Source organism: Acinonyx jubatus, chromosome B3 (genome assembly GCF_027475565.1).
Source record: "Acinonyx jubatus isolate Ajub_Pintada_27869175 chromosome B3, VMU_Ajub_asm_v1.0, whole genome shotgun sequence".
NCBI lineage: Eukaryota > Metazoa > Chordata > Mammalia > Carnivora > Felidae > Acinonyx > Acinonyx jubatus.
The window spans coordinates 59044553-59061375 of record NC_069386.1 but is presented as its reverse complement, the minus strand read 5'-3'; the positions used below and the strand labels follow the sequence as shown (position 1 = coordinate 59061375).

General features: G+C 38.3%; 1 protein-coding gene and 1 long non-coding RNA gene across 2 annotated transcripts in view; one reads left to right on the top strand and one right to left on the bottom strand.

The window, feature by feature from the left end:
• Nucleotides 1-15495, bottom strand: part of UBR1 (ubiquitin protein ligase E3 component n-recognin 1) — a 130707-nt gene extending 115212 nt beyond the window's left edge. The window contains exon 1 of the mRNA XM_015064866.3: nt 15361-15495. Coding sequence (XP_014920352.1) covers nt 15361-15441 — 81 coding nt within the window. The 5' untranslated portion in view covers nt 15442-15495. The remainder of the gene's footprint in view (nt 1-15360) is intronic.
• The window catches only part of LOC113601798 (uncharacterized), a 92232-nt gene extending 75804 nt beyond the window's left edge, over nt 1-16428 (top strand). The window contains exons 2-3 of the long non-coding RNA XR_003423062.2: nt 15242-15752; nt 15845-16428. This is a non-coding gene — a long non-coding RNA (uncharacterized LOC113601798). The remainder of the gene's footprint in view (nt 1-15241; nt 15753-15844) is intronic.
• The last annotated feature ends 395 nt before the right edge of the window (nt 16429-16823 follow it).

Here is a 16823-nt window from a genome sequence, read left to right as displayed (position 1 = left end):
TGGTTTAGGTCTTTATCCATTTCAAATTTATTTTTGTGTATGCCTTCATTCTTTTGCATGCTGCTATCCATGCAAAAGTGTCTTTTTCCCATTGGATATTCTTCCCTGCTTTGTCAAAGATTACTTGGCCATATAATTGGGGGGTTATTTCTGGGTTTTCTATTCTGTTCCATTGATACATGTATCTATTTTTGTGCCAGTACCATACCGTTTTGATTACTACAGCTTTGGAATACAATTTGAAGTCTGGAATTGAAATGCCTCCAGCTTTTTCTTTTTCAAGGCTGCTTTGGCTATTCAGGATCTTTTGTCATTCCATACAAATTTTAGGACTGTTAGTTCTAGCTCTGTGAAAAATGCTGTTGGTATTTTGATAGAGACTGCATTAAACGTGTAGACTGATTTTGGTAGTACAGACATTTTAACAATATTTGTTCTTCCAATCCATGAGTTTGGAATGTCTTTCCATTTTCTTGTGTCATCTTCAATTTCTTTCATCAATGTTTTATAGTTTTCAGAGTACAGGTCTTTCACTTCTTTGGTTAGGGTTATTCCTATGTATCATGTTATTTTTGGTGCAGTTCTAAGTGGGACTGTTTTCTGAATGTCTCTTTCTGCTGCTTCATTATTGATGTATAGAAATGCAACAGATTTCTGTACATTGATCTTGGATCCTGCGACTTCACTCAATTTGCTTATCAGTTATAGCACTTTTTTGGTGGAATCTTTCAGGTTTTCTATATAGAGTACCGTGTCATCTGCAAAGAGTAAAAATTTCACCTCTTCCTTACCAATTTGGATACCTTTTATTTCTTTTTGTTGTCTGATTGGTGTGGTTACCACTTCCAATACCATGTTGAATAAAAGTGGTGACAGTGGACATCCTTGTCTTGTTCCTGACCTTAAGGGAAAAGCTCTTAGTTTTTCCCCACTTAAGGTAATGATAGCTGAGGGTTTTTCCTTACATGGCCTTTATTATGTTGAGATATGCTCCCTCTAAACCTACTCTGAGGAGGGTTTTTATGAATGTATGTTGTATGCTGTCAAATGGCTTTTTCTGTGCCAATTGAAATGATCGTATAGTTCTTATCCTTTCTCTTATTGATGTGCTGTATCACACTGATAAGATTTGTGAATATTTGACCACTTTTGCAAATCAGGAATAAATCCCACTTAATTGTTAATGTAACATATTTCTCCAAAGAAGACATACAAATGGCCATCAGAAATATCAAAAGATGCTCAACATTGGGGCATGTGGGTGGCTCAGTCAGTTGAGTGTCCAACTTTGGCTTAGGTCATGATCTCACAGTTCATGGGTTCAAGGCCTGCAATGGGCTCTGTGCTGACAGCTCAGAGCCTGGAACCTGCTTTAGATTCTGTGTCTCCCTCTCTCTCTGTTCTTCCCCCACTCGTGCTCTGTCTCTCTCTGTTTCTCAAAAATAAACACTAAAAAAAAAAAAAAGATGTTCAACATCATTCATCATTGGGGAAGTGCAAATCAAAACTACAATGAGTTATCGTTGCACACCTGTCAGAATGACTAAAATCAACAACATAGAAACAACGGGTGCTGGCAAAGATGTGGAGAAAAAGGAACCCTTTCGCACTGTTGGTAGGAATGCAAATGGTGCAGCCACTGTGGAAAACAGTACGGAGGTTCTTAAAAGAGCTAAAAATAGATCTACCTTATGATCCAGCAATCATACTACAGGGTATTTATACAAAGAACACAAGAATGTGAAGTTAAAGGGATACATATACCCATGTTTATAGCAGCATTATTTACAGTAGCCAAGATATGGAAGCAGCCCAAGTGTCCATCGATTGATGAATGGGTAAAGAAAATGTGATGTATATATATACAAGAGTATTATTCAGCCATAAAAAAGAATGAAATCTCACCACCTGCAATGACATGGATGGAGCTAGCCAGTATAATGCTAAGTGAACTAAGTCAAAGACAAATACCATATAGTTTCCCTCATATGTGGATTTAAGAAACAAACAAGCAAAAGAAAAAAGATGAGAGAGACAAAGAGACAAACCAAGAAACAAACTCTTAACTATAGAGAACGAACTGATGGTTACCAGAGGGGAGAGTAGGGAGGGGATGGGTAAAATAGGTGATGGGGATTAAGGAGTGCACTTGTTGGGTGCCTGGGTGGCTCAGTAGGTTCAGTGGCCAACTTCGGCTCAGGTCATGATCTCATGTTTCATGAGTTCAAGCCCCACATAGCGCTGTGTGCTGACAACTCAAAGCCTGGAGCCTGCTTCAGATCCTGTATCTCCCTCTTTCTCTGCTCCTCCCCTACTCACACTCTGTCTCTCTGTGTCTCTCTCAAAAACAAGTAAACATTAAAAACAAAAAAAAAAGGAGTGCACTTGTCACGATGAGCAGAGAGTGATGTACGGAAGTGTTGAATCACGATATTACACACCCGAAACTAACATAATGCTATATGTTAACGGTAATTAAAATAAAAACTTTTAAAAAATTTATGTAAAATACATTGTTAAAATTAGGTATTATCGTAGGAATTGAAGTAGCCCATCCTCTCTGAAGGGTAATTTTGAGATAATTATTAATTTATTTTATTTAAAAAAATGTTTAGGGGCGCCTGGGTGGCTCAGTCGGTTAAGCATCTGACTCTGGCTCAAGTCATAATATCACGGTTTGTGAGTTCGAGCCCTGTGTCGGGCTCTGTGCTGACAGCTCGGAGCCTGGAGCCTGCTTTGGATCCTGTGTCTCCATCTCTCTCTGCCTCTCCCCCACTTGTGCTCTATCAAAAATAAATTAAATGTAATAAAAAAAGAAAAAATGTTTAATGTTTTTATTTTATTTAGAGAACGAGAGAGAGAGAGAGGGTGAGAGCACGTGAGCAGGGGAGGGGCAGAGAGAGAGGTAGAGAGAGAATCCCAAGCAGGGCCCGCATATCAGAATAGAGCCCAACAGGGGGCTCAAACTCACAAATCATGAGATCATGACCTGAGCCAAAATCAAGAGTCAGATGCTTAACAAATAAGCCACGCAGGCACCCCTAAAAATTTTAAATTTAAAAATCCTTTGCCCTAGAATTCCCACTTCTAGAAATTTATTCCTTGGGCAAACTCAAATGTGCAAAAAGAACAAAAATATAAGAAATACAAGTATTTTATTTGCAGCATTATTTATAATAGTAAAAGGCAAGAAACAATCTAAATGTCTCCCAATACAAGTTGAATAGATCATGATATATAAATTCAATGCAGCCAGTATAAAAAGCAGGAGGGCACAGATCTGTATTTCCTGATATGGAACATTCTTCAAGTTACACTGTTAAATAAAAAACAAAAGATATGTAACTGTGAGTATATGCTACCACTTATAAAGGGAGATGGGGAAAAAAACAGAGGAGACATAGTTATGTATGTTTACATTTACACAGAAAATCTCTAAAAGGATTCAAAATAAATTACAGTAGGAAGAGCTCTGAAAAGGATTTATTTTTCCCTAGACAGCGTATTTTACTATTTTATTTTTTTACTATTTTATTTTTTCGATCTACGCATTTTATGTGTGGAAAGTTATTCACAAAAACAGTAAACTAAAAACTTTAATGTCCATCAATAGGGAAATAGCTTAAGAAATTGTGCAATCTATCATTTAGCCATATTGCCCAACTGTGCAAAGATATATATACCAGGGTGTTCCTATAATGTCACTTGTAACTGAAAAAATGAGGTCCACCTAAATGTCTATTTTGTACATCTAAACATATACTTTCCTAAACACAGATAAAGATCTGGAAGGAGAAACACCAAACTGTTAACAGTGGTTACATGGAGAGAAGGAACTGGGGAGACAATCCAGGGATTTTCACATTTTACTTGAAACAATGTTATACTGTTTGACCTTTTTTACACAAGTGTCAATACTTTTGCAATTAAGAGAAAAAAAACTAAAAAATCTGTAAGATATAATACACCCATTTAAGGTGATGCCAAATAGTCTCAAAACATCTTCCTGAAGACAATAACTACAAAGAAAAAATATATTAACTTTAAAGTAGAGAAACCTTGCCGATGCCAATTTGACCAAGTGATTAAGATAAATACCACTAGTTGGGGCACCTGGGTGGCTCAGTTGGTTGAGCGTCCGACTTCGGCTCAGGTCACGATCTCGCGGTATGTGAGTTCGAGCCCCACGTCGGGCTCTGTGCTGACTGCTCAGAGCCTGGAGCCTGTTTCAGATTCTGTGTCTCCCTCTCTCTCTGACCCTCCCCCGTTCATGCTCTGTCTCTCTCTGTCTCAAAAATAAATAAGCGTTAAGAAAAAAAAATTAAAAAAAAAAGATAAATATCACTAGTAACAAGAATATTGATACCAAGAATCCCTTAATGTGATACACTGAGAAGCTTATGGTACCACTTTTGTATTATTTTGCCAAAAATGCATAGCCTCAGGGCGCCTGGGTGGCTCAGCTGGTTAAGCATCCAACTTCGGCTCAGATCATGATCTCACAGTTCATGAGTTTGAGCCCCACGTCATGCTCTGTGCTGACAGCTCAGGGCCTAGAGCCTGCTTCAGATTCTGTCTCCCTCTCTCTCTGCCCCTACCCAGCTCACACTCTGTCTCTCTCTCTCAAAAATAAATAAACATTAAAAAAATTTTTTTTTTTAATTGCACAGCCTCATTCTAATCATGAGAAAACATCAAATCCAAATTGAGGAACATTCTACAAACTAACTTCAATATTCTTAAAAAATGTCAAGGTCATGAAAAACAAGGCAAGATGTGGTGCCTGGGTTGGGTAAGCAGCTGAGTCTTGATCAGGCTCTGCACTCACAATAAGAAGCCTGCTTTGGCTCCTGTCTCCCTCTCTCTGCCCCTCCCCTACATGTGAGCAACGACCACACGCACGCGCTCTCTCCTTCTCTTGCTCTCTCTCTAAAACAAACAAATGTTTAGAAAAAAATTTTTTTAAAGAAATATAAGGCAAGACCAAGACGCTGCTACAAACCTGAAAAGACTTTGGAGAAATTGAGACATAGTTACAGGCTGGAAGAGATCAAGGAGAAATAATAAGTAAATGTAATGTGGGATCCTGGATAGGACCCTGGAACAGAAAAACAATGTTAGTGGGAAAAATAGTGTAATTCAAATAAAGTCTATAGTTTAGTTAGTGTCATTAGTTTCCTGTCCCTGATACATACTGTGGTTATGTAAGATGCCTAACATTAGGGAATGCATGAGTCAAGGATATAAAAGAACTGTGCTGTTTTTGCAAGTTTTCTGTAAGTCTAAAATGAGTTCAAAAGAAAAAGAACCAATACTGAAGATGTTTATTTATTAATACAGAAAGGCATTAATAATGTATAGTTTAGTAGAGCAAATTACAAAGCAGTATATATAAAACCTTATTTTGGTTAAATGTATCTATTTATATGAGGGAAGAAATCAGGAGGAATATACACCAAAATGTTAACAGCAGTGGGTAGTGAGATTTTAATGTATTTTCATGGAATCTGTATGTTTGCTTACAGTATATGAACAATATTCTTAGTGATATTTTCCATATTTGGGGGGATTTTTTTCAATTATAAAATTAAAAATATTTTACTAAAACCTTAAAAAAATAAAAAAACTACACCTTCCATTCCAGTATTCTAACTCCAACTTTTCTAGGGTACTCAACAGACCAACAGCTTGTTTTCTCCAGAAATGTAGCAACAATTGTAACTGTGAAATAGAGAATATCTAATGTTCTACAGTATACCTAAGGTTATTTTCTCCAAACAGTACTCATGAAAAACAAAACAAAACAAAAAATCCTGAATATTTACTGCTATATATCAAACAAAAAACTTTTCTGTGTTACTTATATAATGGAAGTCATAGAATTAGTTCTTTTCAAGTTTTTGAAGAATTCTTAGAAAAACATGAGAAACTTTACAGTCACCAAAACCAAAGGGATCTTCTGGTTCAGGTCTCTCATTTTATATTATGAAAAAACTGAATCACAGGGAGAATTAACTGGCTTTTCCAAGATCATACAGCCAATTAGTATCAGAGCCAGGAGCAGATCTTAGGCATCCTAACTCCTTCAGTGCTAATTCTACTCAACCAAATATAAGTACACAGTTCTTTTAAATTTACCCTCCAGACTAACAATTTCACTTTAGTAGTAAAACAAAACAAGTAACATAGTTTCACCTTTTTATTTTTTTTTCTTCCAAATGAAGTCTCTTCCCTAAAAACTGCCTATTGCATGTCTTAGTCATTGGATGTTTTAGTACGAAGAACTAATATTTTATGATGTTATCTTTATATTGTTGGCTGACTTGGGCAGAATGTCTGGGTGTTGATCCCTTAAATGTCCTCTCCAGTGATCTTACCACTAGCTGTCCACCGTTCCACCCCCATGGAGTGTTATTCCTTAAGGTCCATCTAGCTTAAGGCCCTCCTCTGTGAACGTTTCACTGATCAGCCTAAGAAAATTATTCTCCCCTGTAACTCCAATACAGCACTTACTGAAGGAGGTACTCATTCAGTACCTATATCTCTGGCAAATAATACTAGTTATCATTGTATGTATACACTTAGCCTCTTCACCAAAACTATAAATTCCCTGATGGGAGAATCATTGCCTTACAAATCCCTGTATCCCCACAGGCCTACACAAGTACTTAATAAAAGTTCTCAGTCATTGCTGAATGTTATGGACTTCTTGCTAGAGAGAACAAAGCAAATGATGACATTAAGCCTTCTAAAACTATAGAATTCTTATATGAGCTAAAGTATAATTTTACTTTTCCATGAAGACTTTTTCCTAGATGATTGCCACATCTATGGAAAATCTTTTTTGACTAAGATTGTCTTTTTTTCCAGATTAGAAAAACAACACAGGATGTATTTTACTAGGTGACATGTTCAGGGATTACTGGTGGCTGGAGTAGGCCTGATTTTCCTATTTATTTGTTTGGTTGTTTTTAGTGTTTTTACCCATTTGACATAAGAATAAAATTAAGAATTTTTAATTTCAAGGTCCAGAAGGAAAAAAAAATTTTTTCAACATCTGCAGTTAAAAGAAGGCTTTCCTAACTTGACTCTTTGCTAAAAACAAGTTCTCACAATATTTAAATTCCCAAACATTCCAAACATTTTCCTCATCCCCACGGAGATTAAAGATATGTTCTCAATTCTGACCCAGGGACTTGGATGCCTGCTTGGAAACATCATTCTGAAAAAGAAACTAACTTTTAATAGGTTACTTTTGTCCAAACCACAGCTTACCCTTCCTTAGACAACTGTTTGGTATCTACCAGGCTTTAAAGGCCCTGTAACTTTTTTTTCTAATTCTTCTGTTTTAAAGGAGTAACAAAATCTGGAGGCTCTAGAATTGTTCATGGTAAGTACTGGATTAGTGTAATTGGACTATCTCCAGGCACCAAGAAATCTTTTGGTTACACTAAGTTTTCTTGTGATACTATTTGACACATTCATAAAGCTTAACAACAAGTAAACAATAACAAAAACCCTAGTTCAACTGCTTACCCCATGAGGAAATTCTACAACACATCTGATAATCAGCTCCCTAACCTGTCCGAACACTTCCTCTTGGCCAATGTCCATTCTTACAGTTCATAATCAACCCAAAATCTACCTTCCTATAACTTTTACCCTATGCAGTCTGAAATAATCCAATACAATTTTGGGCTCTTTCAACCAACAGCCTTTCAAATAAATGAAGAAAATAACTATTAAGTCTCTCATCAGTCTCTTCATTCTGAGGCTACACTAGAACATAGAAATTAAAGAAATCTGTCCATCCCTAGAAATGGCATTTGGCCATCCCTAATGACATGGTATTCAGACCACTCTCCGTGTTGATTACTTTTATGGAATGCGACCAACATGCCTCCATACAGAGAAGTGGAACTGTTTCTTACCTTCCTTATCCACGGCGCTAAATTGCTCTAAAAGATCACATTCTTTTTTTGGTAGCCATATCTCATTATGACTTACTAGGTTTGCAGACAACCAAAACCTTTAGACTGATCGCATATAAGAGACCTGGTCCTATACACAAATACCGAGTCCTAGGTATAAGATTGTATTTTCACCACAATTAACTTCCATTTTGTCAGTTTTGATGCAATATTCAGCCTAAGGAGATTTCTTTCTGTGTGTGTTCTATGATGTATTTCTTATCCCTGCCAGCTTTGTGTTGTGTGTAAATATGATAAGTAAGTATACTATGTCTTCATGGCCATTGATAAAATAAGCCAGGGTCAAATACAAAGTCATGTGACAAAAAGGCCCCTCTTTTTTCTTTTCTGTTAAGATAATATACAAGCACCCTGTCAGAATTTAGTTTTTGAAGGCATCCAGTCCCTCCTAAGCCATTCTCTCCCTTTTTCTTCTCTGATCACAGGTTCATGCTCCAATTTTCTAAGCTCCCCTTGAAGTCTTTGGATGAATGAAATCTGCTTTCCTAAACTGTGGCATACACATTCTCTTTCTACTCTATTGAATATATATCTGCAAATAAACTAAAATTCTTTCTTAGATGACAAGGTAGAGTATGTGTGTACATAAAAGTAAATGGGGTACCTGAGTGGCTCAGTTGGTTAAACACTGACTCTTGATTGTGGCTGAGGTCATGATTTCACGAGCCCTGCATCAGGCTCCATGCACAGAAACCTGACTGGGATTCTCTCTCCTCCTCTCTCTGCCACTTCCCGCTTATGCTTTCCCTCTCTCTCAAAATAAATAAACTTAAATAGTGAAATTCTCAAGGCAGAAACTTAAAAAAAGGAAGAAAATATGTTAAAAATAAATAAATGGATAAATTCATAGATTTTTCCTTGTGTTCTCAAGTCATTCTGGCTTACTCATAAATACCAAGAGTTCAAAGGCATTTTAAAAGGTAGTCCATAAAGACACAGCAAGTGGTTAAGCCCCGCTCCTCCAAACAAGTCAAATAGACTTTGTTCTGAAGAATGGCATTAAATAAACTATTAGAAGGAGAATTATTACATTCAAGTGATTAACAGCAGACCCCATTCTCAACAGGGCCTATATCATTCCCAGACAGCAAGGAGGCACTTAAGGAAGCACAATAACTCTTCCAGAGTCATTCAGTAACATTTATTTAGTACAGCATATTTCCATAAGCACTTAACTTATTATAGGGTACAACTTAACATTTAAAAAAAACTGCTGCACCAGAGGCACCTGGGTGGCTCAGTTCATTAAGCGTCTGACTCTTGATTTCGGCTAAGGTCATGATCTCACAGTTTGTGAGATGGAGCCCCACTTTGGGCTCTGCACTGACAGCATGAAGCCAGCTTGGGATTCTCTCTTCCTCTCTCTCAACCCCTCACACCCCTCAAAAATATATACATACACTTAAAAAAAAAGTATACAAATGCTTTAAAAAAAAAAAGAACTCATCAAATAACAATTGTTTCTTCAACAGGAGGCATGTTAATTCAGAATACCTTGAAAGAACACATAGGAGTTCATAGTAAATTACCCAGGACTAAAGAGGTCTTAAGTCTAAAGAGGTCTAAAGATTTTGTCTTAAGTCATCTGAGGCAATGAGTTAAAAGCCTAAAGAAAACTTTCATAGAGCACAGTGTATAATTAACACTTGTAGAAAATGGGTAAAATGATGGCAAGGGAAATCTGAAATAATCCCACATGAAGAGAGAATGGGCAGGACACTGCATTGCTTCATCATGCATTACTGATTATACACGTATCTACCCAGTCCTTCTCTGCAGTATTGAGGACAAAACCCTCTTTATTTTGCAGGATGATGTCTGTTATTAAACATAAGCAGTCAATCATCAGCACCAGCTTATCCACACTAAATCACTAGTCTTCTCTAGACTATTACAGGTAGTGGGCCTGTATCTATCACTCTGACCTGCAGTTTTAGGCCTCAGCTTCATGCCTGAGTTCACAGAGTCTGATACCAAAAATCCATTTTCTTTAGCTGTCTGCAATAAGAATTAGGAGATGGTGATAAAAAAAACAACAGGCACTATGCCCTGCTATGATCTGGTGACAAAGCCCTTCAGTCAGAACTCCAGAGACCTTGGTTTTCATCCTAGTTTTCTCCTTCTAAATGTGTCTTAACTACAGAAAGCTATGCTGTGGCCTAAAATGATATAGATATTCCAATTTCTAAGGAATATCGCCACCACTGAAAAGAACATACAACTTCTTATTCCTTCGTCTACTATCTCAGTATTTTATTTATTTTTTAAAGACTTTTCTTTTTTTTATTTTTTAGTATTCATTTATTTATTTTGGGAAAGTGAGAGAGCAGGGGAGGGGAAGGGCAGAGAGAGGGAGAGAGAATCCCAAGCAGGGTCCATGCTCAGTACAGAGCCTGACTCAGGGCTCAGTCTCACAACTGCAAGATCACCACCTGAGCCGAAACTAAGAGTTGGACGCTTAACCAACTGAGCCACCCAGGCACCCCAAGGTTCTTATTTTCGTAAGTAATCTACCATCCAATCTGGGGCTCAAACTCACAATCCTGAGATCAAGAGTCACATGCTCTTCAGACTGAGCCAGCCAGGCACCCCATCTCAGTATTTTAAAGTCAACTATCAAAAAAAAAAAAATTGTTATTAAAGATTCAGCACACATTTGAGATTGTGGATAATTTTTTCCTTGATTTTCATACTGATTATTATATAAACATAACAATATTAAATGTAAAAAAAAAAAACAAAAAACTAAAATCCCCCCCATTTGGGGACACTATAATTTTGGGAGTAATGGAAATGTTCTATATCCCAATTTAGTAATAGTTACACATGTGTGTACATTTGTTAAGCCTCATCAACCTAAATGCTTACAATGGAAGCACTTTATTGTACATAAAGGATATCTCAATGTTAATTTAAAAAATTCCCCTTTCAAAAAAAAATTAAAATGAAATAAAAATTTCCCTTTCAATTTTAAACCTTTTAGCCTCATTATCTCTTAACCTCCTCAACTCTTATTATCTCTACCTCTGCTCCACCTCAGTTAATGTCTTCTCATTCATTCATTCATTCATTCATGCATGCATGCATCAATAAAAATTTTGAAGCAATGTGTTAGTACTGGAGATACAGATGTGAACAAGAAACAGTTCATGCTCTCAAGGAGTTTATGGTCTAGAGGGAAACACAGACACTGAACAGGCAATGCTGAGGATAGCCTGAGACATGCTGCATGCAACAGAAGTATGAAAAGTGTGCCCTAGGAACACGCAGAGGTTCAGCTAACCTGGCTCTGCCATCACAAAACCTGATGTACCTCCATGTTCTCAAACTCCAAAACCCCTTACTGAGCACAATGTTCAGTTCTTCCATTTATGTCAACATCGTAACTTTTAATACCTCAAATACCACCAATTCCCCCAGAATTCCTACTTTGGCATTTCTTACACCCTCTTCTCCCTGCCACATTCAGCCTAAACTTTAACATTAGCTACCACCCCAATATGCCCCCTCATTTCTCTCCCCATCCTCCATCCACAACCTCCCTTCCCAATCACTACCAATCTTGTTAAAACAAATCACTGATGCTGATCCTCAGTTATTCATTAAGAATATGTAAACGTCTGCTATTTCGAGCACATACTGGGATATATCAGTGAACAAGTCACACATAATCCTTGCCTTCATGGAGCTTACATTCAGATAGGAGTGATAGATATTTAAATAAGTAAATAAAGAAACATACTAATTGCAAATCATAGGAAGTTCAGTAAGGAAATAAACAGGGTGGTTTGAGAGACAAGGGTTAAGAGGACCCTATCTTTTAGACTTGGTAAGTATCAAGAAGAAACAGAGGAAAAACACTCCAGGAAAAAAGAACAGTAAGCAACAAAAGCAAAGCACAGGCCCTGAAGCAAGATAGATCTTGTGCTTGATTTAGAAACTAAAAGCCCAGGGAGGCTAATAGTGAATGAGGAGAAATAACAGGAAATGAGGGGAAGATGTAGGGGCCAGATCACACATGATCCTGAAAAACTTGTAATGAGTTCACATTTTATTCCAAATAAAATGGGAAGCCATTGAAGGATTTAGGCAGAATACTGACATGATCTGATTTAGTCCTAAAAAGATTACTCTGGCTGATCTGTGCAGAATAGACTGGAAGAGGGCAGAAATGGAAGCAAAGAGATCAGTTAAGAGGCCACTGCAGTTGCCTAGGCAACAGATGGTGATAGGACTAGAGAGGTGGAGTGGAGACAGAGAGAGTTGTTTGTGTTCAAGAGCTATTATGGAAGTGTCATGAGACAGGGAGAACAAAATTCTTGATTGACCTCCCTCCTTTCCCCTCCCCAAACCTGGTCCTTTCTCTCAGAATATGACACAGCCACAGCCATGAATGCTTAAACCAAAAACTGAGGATCCAGACATCATTTGTTTCTTCCCTTTTATCCTCAGGCCTAATATCCATAAGCAAATCTTTTTGTTTCTACCATACTTCTAAAGTCTCTCTCAAATCTATCTACTTCTCTTTATCTTCAGCGATCTCTCTCTCTAGTACATGCCACCATCAGCTAAGGCTTGGGTTACAGCAGTAGCTTCATAATTGCTCCCCCTGTCTGAAACACTTATCAGACATCCAAGTGGATATATCAAGTAGGCAGTTAGTTGGGTTTGTGATTCTGGAGCTCAGAAGTGAGATGACCTAGAGATATAAATTTGGGAACTGAACACATACCGATGGTATTTAAAGCCACAGAACTGGACAAAATCACATAGGCTGAGTGTGTAGACAGGGGAAAGAAAAGAGGGTAGTACCATGCTAGAAGACATCTGAGATGGACTTAAGAAAGAAAATCCAGTCAAAGACGACAGAAGGCAGAAGTTCTGTCAGACCATCCCACCAACTCTCTGAATTCCCAGTTTTTCACAGTCCTTATCTTCTGAACCCAATAAACCACCCTCTCCTAGAAACTATACCCTATGACACCATGCTACTCTCACCTCCTACCTGCTTGGTTGTTCCCTTTTTACATCTTTCTCTGGTTCTTCCTCCATCTTCTATCCCTGAAATTCAATCATTCCTGTCCCCAGTCCTTTTCCCTCCTTTCCCTCCATGTCTGTCTCTGTGTATATGCACAAGTACACACAGACACTTTCCTCTTCAAAGATCTCCATTTCCCACAATCTCAACTGTCAACTCTATACTGACAATCTCCACACGTCTAGCTAAGTCTTACTCAAAGTGTGACTGGCCCACAGACCAGGATTTCAGAATCAGGAGGGTATGCTGTGAAAATTCCCCACCCCAGACCTAAAAAATCAATTCCTTTAATGATTCTTAAGCAATGGCTTTTATAAATGCCCCATAATTCATACCTATTATTTCACCTTAATTGCATGTTAGGTGGTATTAGGAATTTGAGAGCCTCCACGCTTTTGATAGCAATAGGACAGAGAAATGATCTGGAGTTTAAGAAGAACGTTTTGGGGTTTTTTGTTGTTGTTGTTTGTTGTTGTTGCTGTTTTTAAAGAAAAAGTATAACCAAGGACAAGACTAATGGAGTTGGTAAGATTTCTAAAACCTTATAATTGTCCCATACTTACTATTTTTGTTTTCCTTGCCTCCCAATGGTAGTTTATAATACAAAATGATTCAAATGTTAAAGAATTTCTGGGCTTCTTTCACTTAACAGCAAAGAAATAGTAAACCGGAAGACCAGTATCTCACTCTACTGTCAGAATAAAATGAGGACGGTAGCTTTAAAAAGAAAAGGAAAGGAAAAAGATATCTGGTCTTCATCCAGATATGATGACCCTCTTAGATCACCCTGTCTTGTATTAAAATTCTTTGAACACTTGTCTGATCTGTGTCACTAAACTGTGAGTTCCCTCAGGCTATTACACTTGTCTTGGCATCTACCTACTGCTTTGCAAAACCCAAAGTCTTGCCCCCAAGAAATCTAGTATTTCTTCAAGTACAGAATTTGCAAAGTAACTCTAGCTTGATTCCTGTACTAATCTCCAATTACAAATAAGTGGAGTCTGGATTGAGGAGGTTTTACTATACCACTGGAAGAATTAGTGTATCAAAGCATTGGCAAAACATTTGGCAATACAAAATTACAGTAACACTTCTGTCCACAGTTTCTGTACTCCTTCTAAGAGGTAAAAAAGCACAAGCTACCATTAAGACCAGATGTTTCAGCTGCTTCTCAATTTTTCCTACCTTCTCATTTCTTATCATCTCAAAGAGATGCTTCCTCCTTCAACACCAGCAGTGAAGTGAGGTTGAACTGCTATTTGAGGTGGAGGATGGTTGCAAGCACTGCTCTAGTTGGTCGCCAAACTCTTATTCCAACTCCCTCCCTACCTGGTTTCTATCTCCCAGCCAGTCACCCCAGTCCTTCCGGTGGATTCTTATTTCTGGAGCTCACTTAATTCTCTCAAACAACAATGCTTAAGTGTCTGCATGATTAAAATAGTCCAAAAAATGTTTTTATTAAAACTACAAACCAAAGAACTTTTAAAGAGGTATATATCCTACACTTTTCTATGTGCAGCAATAAAGACAAAGTGATAAAACTCTTAACATCATGCAGCGATCAATATTTGGTTATTCCCTGTCTAGCTCCCCACTAGATGTTCGGGGACATCCAGAATATTCCCTAATAGTTACCTATCTCCTATCCTCCTCATCTGCTTTCTCCCTGTAGGCAGACTATTAACTCAAATTTGCTCAGAGACAGTGAGGGCAAAATACAAGGGCAAAATATGGATTCCGAAATTAATTAATGGTGTGCTCTGAATTGAAAAGTCTGGAAGTTTCTTCTTCACCTTTAGAAAGAACAGACAGATGACGGGTTCCTCCACTGAGGGTTAGGCCTGGGGTTCTCAAGATACTAGAATGAGGGACTACAGTTCCTACACCCGGTATCTTGACATGAGTTGACAGCATTCCCTGCCATTACCAGGCCCCACCCAGCCAGCTGTGAAATATAACATTAGGTGCAGCGTCCTGCATTTCTGTCATCAAGAGAAGGTGGCACTGCGTCCATCGGCAAATGGCTTTTCCTCCAATCCCGTCTTAGCCCCCATACCAGAGCATCTAATAGCATCACCAGTTATTTCTACTTCAGGATAGAGACATGCTTGAACTCGTCACGACTAATAAATGACAAAGTCATAATACTCCGTAGACTTGGCCGGCAAGAATGTGGGTAATGACTAACTTTTATTCCATGGCTTCCTTCCAGATCAATCCATACGACTCCCCCTCCCCAGAGCCGCCATAAGGGGCGAAGCCCGACATCCTCCTGAGCGCGGTATGGAGGGACTGGGGGGGGACAAAAGGAACTTGCCTACAAGGACTTACAGATGCCAGGAGCTGAGGGGTCTGGGGCAACTCCGTGCTGACTTCCATCCTCTCCGCACCCCCAGCCTCCTCGTCCGCCATCTTGAGGGAAACTGACACCCGCAGTTCCAGACCCCCGGCCGAAGACGAGCGGAAACCTGTGGCCGGTCCAAGAAACACGGGGCGGGCGACACTTTTACGACGGCCCCTGAAGTCAGGTTTGACGCAGAATCGAGGCGTGGCTTCCGGTCCGCTTCCCGGAAGCAAGCGTCACGGACCTTAGGGCTGGAGGTTTTTCTTCTCCTAATTTCTTAGTCGTAGTGCCTGGCCTCTGAATAGTTTTGCATCTGGTTCCGATGCTGGGAACTGTTGCGTCTACGAGGTAAAAAATAAATTCAGCGTCCATTTTGAAAGTAAGAAAACTTTGGGGGTTGAGAACCTGTTCTAGGTCTCTTTCTATCCAGGTTGTTGGTCTGAGTGTGTTTGTCTCCCTCCGTACCCGCAGTGGCTCCCCAGAACCCACAAAATGAGAAAGTACTCAAAGCTATTCCATGTTTAGGAATGTAGCCCATGGACACTTGCACATGCGCACAAGAAAGCTAAAGCCGCATCCGCTTTGGGGAGAGGTGGGTGAAGAAATAACAAAAAATTGAAACCTTGTAGTCGTATAGCCATAGAGGGAGGACAAAATAAACGTGGTCATCCGCGTTAGGGAATACCATACGTTGGTGTTAAAAAGAACAAAGTAGATTCTTGTGGAAAGATAAAGATGAGTTAAGTGAAGTGGGGGGGAAAAAAACCCAAGTTGCCGTAAACTACATATTTGTGCTTATGTGCGTTTAAATGCAAGGGGAAAAGCCTGAAAGGAAAGAACTAATAATAGCTCTGAGGATAGGAACTTAGTCAAGAGCTACTTTAACTTCATCTGTATTGTTTTAAATTGTTTACAAACTAACGATTTAATATAAGGTTTTAACAAAGGGAAAAATAATGATAAGGCTAACATGCTGGAAGGAATTAAAAGCTAACTATTGGGGAAAAGGCTAAGTCATATCTTTACCTCAAATCATATATATCAAAATAATTCTTAATGAATTGAAGTTTACTAAAAAAAAAAAAAAGTAAAAAACAAAACGTAAATATTTGTATATTAGGACAGAGGAGGCTTTTTAAAGCATGACACCAAAGGCAGAAAATATAAAAAGACTGATAGGTAATTTAATCAAAATTTAAAACTTACATATAAAAATAAATTACACAAAGTTAAAAAGTAAACAAAAACTGGGAAGAAAAGCCTGCAACATTCATGACAGACAAACAGATAAAATCCCAAAGAAGACTATTTCAATACAAAAATAGGCAAAATACATAACTATGCAACTCACTAATTTTGTATAAAGATGAAAAAACCTAACAAGTAAGCAAATAAATGCAAATTAAACAAAATGGGATTTCATTTATTGGATGTAAAGCTGGTCTGTTTC